The sequence below is a fragment of the Sorex araneus genome, chromosome 1 (genome assembly GCF_027595985.1).
Source record: "Sorex araneus isolate mSorAra2 chromosome 1, mSorAra2.pri, whole genome shotgun sequence".
NCBI classification, from domain to species: Eukaryota; Metazoa; Chordata; class Mammalia; order Eulipotyphla; family Soricidae; genus Sorex; species Sorex araneus.
The window spans coordinates 201,993,172-202,002,025 of record NC_073302.1 but is presented as its reverse complement, the minus strand read 5'-3'; the positions used below and the strand labels follow the sequence as shown (position 1 = coordinate 202,002,025).

The following is an 8,854-nucleotide window of genomic DNA, read 5'->3' as shown; positions in this document are numbered from 1 at the left end:
AAATGATCCAAACTAAAACAAAATGAGTAAACTGAAGTGTTTGGTTCATGACTGTGTGTGTGTGTGTGTGTGTGTGTGTGTGTGTGTGTGAGAGAGAGAGAGAGAGAGAGAGACAGACAGACAGACAGACAGACAGACAGACAGACAGAGAGAAAGAGAGAGAGAGGCTTTCAAGAGATATGGATAGAATTAAACATTCTAGCATATATTTAATTAGCATTCTAGAAAGGAAAAAAATGATATGAGCAGAAAAAAGTACTTTAAAAGTTAAGAATTTTTTTCAAAATCTATGATATGATAGACATCAAACCCCAGACTTAGCAATTCAGAGAATATTGGGGCCAGAGCAATAGTACAGTGGGCAGGACACTTACCTTGCACACAGCCAACGGGGGTATAGGAGTGATCCCTGAATACTGTCAACTAGGAGTAAACTCTAAGGACTGCCAGATGTGACTCAAAAATAAACAAAAAAAATTCAGAGATTATTAAAAAGGATTAAATCAACACACATAATAACACACACATACACACAGAGACATATCTGCTGATATGTCTCTGTGTTTTCAAACTGATGAAAACAAACGACAGACTGAAAATCTGGGGAAAAGTCAGCATCATGTATAGAAGAGCATAGAAAAAATTTATGGGGAACTTCTTTTCAGAAGTCAAACACAACAAGAAGCAGTAGTTAAAAGTGTGAAAAAACAAAAATGCCTTCCAAAACAGACTGTGCATAATGTATATAATTTTGAAAATTTAATAAAAACTGAATTTCAAAGAAATTCCCTGAATATTCATGTCAGTAGGCTTGCACTACAAGAAAGGTGTAGGCAGAAGGAACATGTGGGAAGAAGGAACATATTCATGAAAAACTCAGACTGTACAAAGAAATGTAGAACGCTGGAAAAGGATTAAATAATACATAATTTATTTATTTTTTAATTGATAAATGATATTGGCTTTATAAAGTAAAGATATCAAGATACATTTTCTGCTAATAGAATATTAAAAAATAAAACATATAATTATCCTATTAAATTAAGGATCATGTTTATCCACATTGTAGAATGTGTCAGAGTTTTATTCCTTTGTATGGCTGTATAATATTTTACTCTATGTATCTACCTTATTTTGTTTATCTATTCTTCAGTGAATACTAGTTGCTTATTTCTTGTAACTATTATACTCTAAATGTGGATAATATAAATATTTGTCCAAGACTGTGCTTTCAATTACTTTGAAAGTAGAATTGCTGGTTTGCATGTTAATTTTATTTCCAATTACTTGACAAACTCTCCTGTCACTTTTCTGCGATAACTATATTATTTTACATTTCTGCTGACGGTGCACAGTTTCAATTTCTTCATAGCCTTATCAGCAATTATTTCCTGTTTGCATAGTATCTTATCTGTGTGAAGTGGTATCTCTTTGTGGTTTAAATCTTCGAGTTCAAAATAATTAGCATATGGGGCTTGTTTCTGTTGCTTATTAACTAGTTGAAAATTTTCTTTAGAGAAATAATGGTACAAATATTTTCTACATTTGTTTTGTAATGATTTTGTTCAGTTGATCCAGTAAATAAGTAGTTTATTCTGAAATATTAACCAATTATCAGATAATGATCTATACATATTTTCTTCTATTTTGCAGTTATTTATATTGTTGATGGTGCATTTTTATCTAATATTAGTATTACATTTTGTATCTTTAAAATATTTTGTATATTTAAAATTACCTATTTTCCTTGTTGTTGCTTGTACTTTTCATGTTGTAGCACAACAGGTAGGGCGTTTGCCTTGCTCGCAGTCGACCAGGGTTCGATTCCTCCGTCCCTCTCGGAGAGCCTGGCAAGCTACTGAGATTATCCCGCACTCATGGCAGAGCCTGGCAAACTACCCATGGCATATTTGATATGCCAAAAACAGTAACAATAAGTCTCACAATGGAGACGTTACTGGTGCCCACTCGAGCAAATTGATGAGCAATGGGATGACAGTGACTGTGATACAGTCATTAAAGAAATTATGACAAATACAAATCTAATACCATTATGTTTTTCTTTATTGATTTTTCGCTCTTTCTTTGTGCTTTATTATTTTTTTATTAGTGAATCACCATGAGGTACAGTTACATACTTACAACTGTTCGTGTTTGCGTTTCAGTCATACAACGATCGGTTACCCATAGCTCCACTAGTGCCTATTCTCCACCACCAATGATCCCAGTATCCCTCCCACCCCCCTACCCTCTCCCCCTCCCCACCCCGCCTCTGTGGCAGGGCATTTCCTTTTGTTCTCTCTCTCTCCTTTTGGGCATTGTGGTTTGCAATAGAGGTATTGAGTGGCCATCTTGTTTGGTCTATAGTCTATTTTCAGCAGCTCCTAACCCAAGCAAGTCCTCCCAGCACCCTTTACTTGGTGTTCCCTTCTCTGTCTGAGCTGCCTTTTCCTACAGCATATGAAGCCAGCTTCCAAGCCATAGGGCAAACCTCCTGGTCCTTATCTCTACTATTCTTGGGTGTTAGTTTCCTATTGTGTTACTTTGTATTCCACAGATGAGTACAATCTTTCCATTTCCCTCTCTTTCTTACTCATTTCACTTAACATGATACTTTCCATGTTGATCCACTTATAAGCAAATTTCATGACTTCATGTTTTCTAATACCTACATAGTATTCCATTGTGTAGATGTACCAGAGTTTCTTTAACTAGTCATCTGTTCTTGGGCACTTGGGTTTTTTTCCAGATTTTGGCTATTGTAAAGAGTGCAGCAAAGAACATACAAGTGCAGATGTCATTTCTACTACACTTTTTTGCCTCCCCAGGGTATATTTCCAGAAGTGGTATTGCTGGGTCAAATGGAAGCTCAATTTCTAATTTTTTAAGAAGTGTCCATACTGTTTTCCAAAAGGGCTGAAGCAGTCGGCATTCCCACTAGCAGTGAGTGAAGGTGAATCCCTTCCTCCCCACATATACACCAACACCAGTTGCTTTTGTTCTTTTGGATTCTTTGTGCTTTAATATGATACTTCACATTGCTTGATAGTCTAGTTTGCATACAACCAACCTATATTCCACACCTGGTAGGGTTGGGGTCACTGTGTGGGGTCCCAGGTATCAAATCTAGGTTGGCCATGTGAAAGCCAAATTCTATTTCTCTGACCCTTCTGTATTTCTTATTAACTTTTTAAAGTTTCCTTTGTAAATATGATTTACAATTCCTATTCTTCAAGATATTTTATGGAAATTGTTACTATACATGTGATATCTCACTTGATTGGAAGCAGGTATTTGGGTTTTTTTGAGGGGTTTGTTTTGTTGTTCTTGTTGCTTGGGGGTCACATCTCTCACAGTGCTCAGGACTTACTCCTGGCTCTGAGCTCAGGGATCATTCCCAGTGGGTTTGGAAGACCAAATATATTGGTAGTGAATTTCGAATCAGTTAATTTCTGAGTTGTCTTTATGTTTGTGATAGCTAAAAATTTTCCAACTTTTCTTTTACTCAGTCTCTGATAAGAGAAACCAAAGAAGTACTCAAATGGTGTATTGAACAGAAGGAGAAAAATTTCTCTTAGTTGAGTCCTCTTCTTCAATATTTTAATTCTGGTGAAAGGAACATGAAAAAATGTACACATTCCCAGGTAAATGGGAACATTAGGAAAGGAGCACATGATCACGGTTAAAGACAAATTGGATCTGGTTACATTTTTTAAAATTTTATTGATTCACCGTGAGGAATAGTTACAAACTTTCATGTCTGAGTTACAATCACACAATGATCAAACACCTATCCCTCCACCAGTGCACATTCCCCACCACCAATATCCCCAGTATACGCCCCACAGTTCCCATCCTTTGCCAGCATCCATGGCAGACAATATTCCCCATACTCTCTCTCTCTCTACTTTTGAGCATTATGGTTTGCAATGCAGATACTGAGAGATTATCATGTTTGGTCCTTTATCCACTTTTGGCACAAAACTCCCATCACAAACAATTCCTCCAACCATCATTTTCTTAGTGATCCCTTCTCTACTCCAGCTGTTCTCTCTCTGTCCACTCATGAGGCAGGCTTCCAATTATGGAGCAATCTTCCTGACCTTTCCATCGACTGCCCTTGGGGGTTGGTTTTGTGTCATGTTATTTTATACTTCACAAATGAGTGCAGTCCTTCTATATCTGACCCTCTCTCACTCATTTCACTTAGCATGATACTCTTCATGTCTATCCACTTATAAGCAAATTTCACAACTTCATCTCTCCTAACAACTGCACAGTATTCCATTGTGCAGATGTACCAAAGTTTTTTTAACCAGTCATCTGTTTCGGGCACTTGGGTTGTTTCCAGATTTTGGCTATTGTGAACAGTGCTGATGAACGTATAGGTACAGATGTCATTTCTACTGTGCTTTCTTGCAGCCTCAGGATACATTCCCAGAAGTGGTACTGCCGGGTCATATGGAAGCTCAATTTCTAGTTTTTGAAGGACTGTCCATATTGTTTTCCAGAAAGGCCGCACCAGTCAACATTTCCACCAACAGTGAAAGAGCGTCCCTTTTTCCCCACATCTACGCCAGCACTGGTTGCTTTTGTTCTTTTGAAAGTGTGCCAGTCTCTGTGGTATGAGATGATTAGTGCTGTGGAACATTTTTTTCATGTACCTTTTGCCCTTTTGCATTCCTTTTTTGAGGAAACTTATGTTCATTTCTTCTCCCCATTTTTTGGTGGGGTTGGAGTTTTTTTTTTCTTATATAATTCTACTATTGTCTTGTATATCCTCGATATTAATCGCTTATCAGATGGGTTTTGGGAAAATATTTTTTCCCATTCTGTGGACTTTTTCTGTATTCTGGTCACTGTTTCTTTTGAAGTGCAGAACCTTCATAGTTCGATGTAGTCACATTTGTTTATGTTTGCTTCCACTGGCTTGTAGAGTTGGGTTTCATCCTTAAAGAAGCTTTAGCTTTAATGTCATGGAGGGTTCTGCCTATGTTTTCCTCTAGGTACCTTATGGATTCATGTCTGATATTGAGGTCTTTAATTCACTTTGATCTGACTTTTGTGCCTGGCACTAGACAGAGGTCAGAGTTCATTATTTTGCAGGTAGCTACTCAGTTTTCCCAACATCACTTGTTGAAGAGGCTTTCCTTGTTCCACTTCACTTTTCTTGCTCCTTTGTCAAAGATCAAGTGGTCATATATTTGGGAGTCTGTGAAAGAATATTCAACTTTGTTCCATTGGTCTGCGGTTCTGTTTTTAGCCTAATACCATGCTGTTTTAATTACTACTGCTTTGAGAGAGAGATCAAAAGGGAATACCCTGCCATAGTGGCAGTGTGGGGTGGGGGGAGACGGGACTGGGGAGGGAGGGAGAGATGCTGGGTTTACTGGTGGTAGGGAATGGGCACTGGTGAAGGGATGGGTTCTTGAACTTTGTATGGGGAAAACACGAGCACAAAAATGTATAAAACTGTAGACTAATGATATTTGAAATTAAACAAAACTGGTGTTCTTTGCAAAAAAAAAAGAAATTGCTTTCCTTAAACTATTACTACCAACATGATGATATTTTGTTTCAGGGTCAAATCTTGATGTTCTCAGGGCTTACTTCTGTATTCAGGAAACCCCTCTGGTGGGATCCAGAGGACATAAATAAACTGCAGATCAAAACCAAGTCAGCCACTGTACTATATCTGGCCCCCATAACATTCAACATTGCTTTTTTGAAAGTTAGTAAATAAAGTAAATACTGTGTTAAAAAAAAAAGAGAGATAATTTTTTGTATTGTTAATGCTAAAGCTAAGTTTTTGGAAACTTATGGGAATCAGGGTAACTACTCACTCATCTTTTCATAAGATTTGTATTTCTTTCTGGTTTACCTAATTAAAAAAAGAAAGTATAATAGCATAATAAACAATTTTATGTTTTAAAAATGTACATTCTACTTTTGTTCTCATTTAAGAATTCAGACTTTGTCTCCTCTTAAAATACATAAATAAGAATTTTGCATGGTAATCTTTGTTGTTAGGTATGAATAGAAAGGCAATCATGTGATATTCAATGAACGATTTTGTGGCTATCTTTCATTTATCATTCTCATTGAAGCATTATATGAATATGCATAAACTTGCTTTCTTTACTGTGCTTTTACAGTGTGATTCCACAAGTAAATGAAATATGCTACATATAAGGGTTGGCTAGATTCCCAGTTTTATTTATTTCTTTTGTTTTCTGAATTTCAAAGCATTATAGATTTTATTTTTCTATGTATGCTCTGCCTTTTATAGTTAGATTAGAATATGTTCTTTCTGATGTTTCTATGAATACGGGAGTCAGAGTATCTTCAGTTTATTTGCTTCTTTGGGTTTGGATGGTTTCTTCAAGACCACCTCCAATTCAAAGGGATGTGACTTTATGACCATTGTAGTAACCTCTCACATGAGTGCATAATCTCATAGTAGGAAACTCATATGATCTAGAAAATGTTTGTATATTAATTGTATCTATAAATTTGATCCTTTTGTTATTTTTAGCAAATAAAAGCATTTGTTGAAAAAAAATAATTACTACTGCTTTGTAGTAGATTTTGAAGTTGGGGAAGGTGATGCCACCCATCTTCTTTTTCCCAAGGATTGTTTTAGCTATTCATGGGGGTTTATTGTTCCATATGAATTTCAGGTGTGTTTTGTCTATTTCTTTGAAAAATCTCATGGGCATCCTAATAGGGACTGCATTAAACTTGTACAGTGCTTTGTGCAGTACTGCCATTTGAAAATGTTAATCCTCCCTATCCATTAACAGAGGATGTGTCTCCATTTCCTACTGTCCCCTTTTATTTCTTGAAGTAGTGTTTTGTAATTTTCCTTGTATAGGTCCTTCACCTCTTTGGTTAAGCTGATTCTGAGGAACTTGATTTTCTGAAATACTATTTTGAATGGGATTGTATTTTTAATGTCTCTTTCCTCTCTTTCATTATTTGTGTATAAAAAAGACAAGAAGGTCGCAAGCGTCCGCGTCCCTGCATGGGCTCCCGGCTTCTCTGGCTGGCCAACTCCGCTGCTCTGGAGGATTCTTCCTGATTAATAGTTAGGGTGAGACCATGACCAGGTGGGCACGAGTTACCACGACCCAAAGCAAGAGACCTTTCTCTGCCACATCGTGGGAGGATTTGAAGAAAGGAGCCTCTGAGGGGAAAAGCCAAAACCTACCAAAGCGTCAACATGAAGTCAATAAGCTGTCCCTTAAAAAGGGTGCACCCCAAGCAAAACACAAAAAGAACAAGAAGAAAAAGGAGTATTTAAATGAAGACGTGAATGGATTCATGGAATACCTAAGACAAAACTCACAGATGTCTCACAGTGGGGAGATAATAGCAACAGACAGTCAGGAAGTAAGGGACGAAATAGCAGTTGCTTTAAAGAAAGATAATCGTCGGGAAGGAAGACGATTAAAAAGGCAAGCAGCGAAGAAAAATGCAATGGTATGCTTCCATTGTAGACAGCCGGGCCATGGGGTTGCAGATTGCCCAGCTGCCCTGGAGAACCAAGATATGGGCACGGGAATATGTTACCGGTGTGGGTCCACAGAGCATGAAATAACCAAGTGCAAAGCAAAAGTTGACCCAGCTCTAGGTGAATTTCCTTTTGCAAAATGTTTTGTTTGTGGGGAAATGGGGCACCTGTCTAGGTCCTGTCCTGATAATCCCAAAGGACTTTATGCTGATGGTGGTGGCTGCAAACTTTGTGGCTCTGTGGAACATTTTAAGAAAGATTGTCCTGAAAGTAAGGATTCAGAGCGAATGGTCACAGTTGGTCGCTGGGCGAAGGGAATGAGTGCAGACTACGAAGAAGTTTTGGATGTGCCCAAAGTACAGAAACCTAAAACAAAGACACCCAAAGTTGTTAACTTTTGATAAGCATTATTCCTGTTGTCAGCCATCACCTCACAGTGCCGTCCTGGACTAGGTCAACTTTACCTGTTGGAGCTGGGCTCCTGAGGAGGCCTGTAGCAGAGCTACCAGTGGGGTGTGGGGTGTGGGGGTGGTCGATTTTCTGACTTTACCCATCAAGGACTATAGTCTAAAGTAGGTAGAAGAATTTTCAATTTGATTCTCTGAAAGAACATCTTTCAGAAGGAAGAACTGAGGTGTAACCAAGTGGTTATATACAGGATTGTAACAATCAACTTTTTTAAAAAACAAAATCAGGCATTTATATGAACCACCTGTAAACTAAAGGTAACTTCTTTGCAGTTGGCAATCTTAGAGAACATGAATTTTTTGCCTATATTTTTCTGGTTCAAAGTATTAGTTTGTTATAACAAATTTATTTATAACTTATCATATAAATCTGTATTTGAAAATGTTGAATAAAAAACCTCATTTACTAAAAAAAAAAAATAAAAAAAAAAATAAAAAAGACAAGAACTTTTGGATGTTGTTTTTGTAGTCTGCCACTTTACTATACAGAATAATTTTTTTCTAGGAGTGTTTTTGTAGAGTATTTAGGGTTTTCTAAGTATAGTATCATACCGTCTGCAGATAGCAATAGCTTGATCTCTCCCTTCCTATCTGTATGCGCTTGATATCTTTTTCTTGACTAATTGCTATGGCTAGTACTTCCAGTACTATATTGAATAGGAGTGGCGAAAGTGGGCAACCTTGTCTTGTGCCTGATCTTAGAAGGAAGGCTTTTAGTTTTTCCCCATTGAGAATGATACTTGCCATGGGCTTGTGGTAGATGGCTTTGACTATATTGAGGAAAGTTTTTTTGATGCCTGTTTTGCTGAGAGTTTTCATCATAAACGGGTGTTGGATCTTTTCAAATGCTTTCTCTGCATCTATTGATATGATC

At 37.3% G+C, this 8,854-nt stretch overlaps 1 protein-coding gene across 1 annotated transcript; it reads left to right on the top strand.

The window, feature by feature from the left end:
* Positions 1 to 7,006: 7,006 nt before the first annotated feature.
* Positions 7,007 to 8,382, top strand: LOC129405554 (zinc finger CCHC domain-containing protein 9). The gene has a single exon (XM_055141400.1). It carries the CDS (start codon positions 7,102 to 7,104, stop codon positions 7,912 to 7,914), a length of 813 nt encoding a protein of 270 aa, XP_054997375.1. The 5' UTR covers positions 7,007 to 7,101; the 3' UTR covers positions 7,915 to 8,382.
* The last annotated feature ends 472 nt before the right edge of the window (positions 8,383 to 8,854 follow it).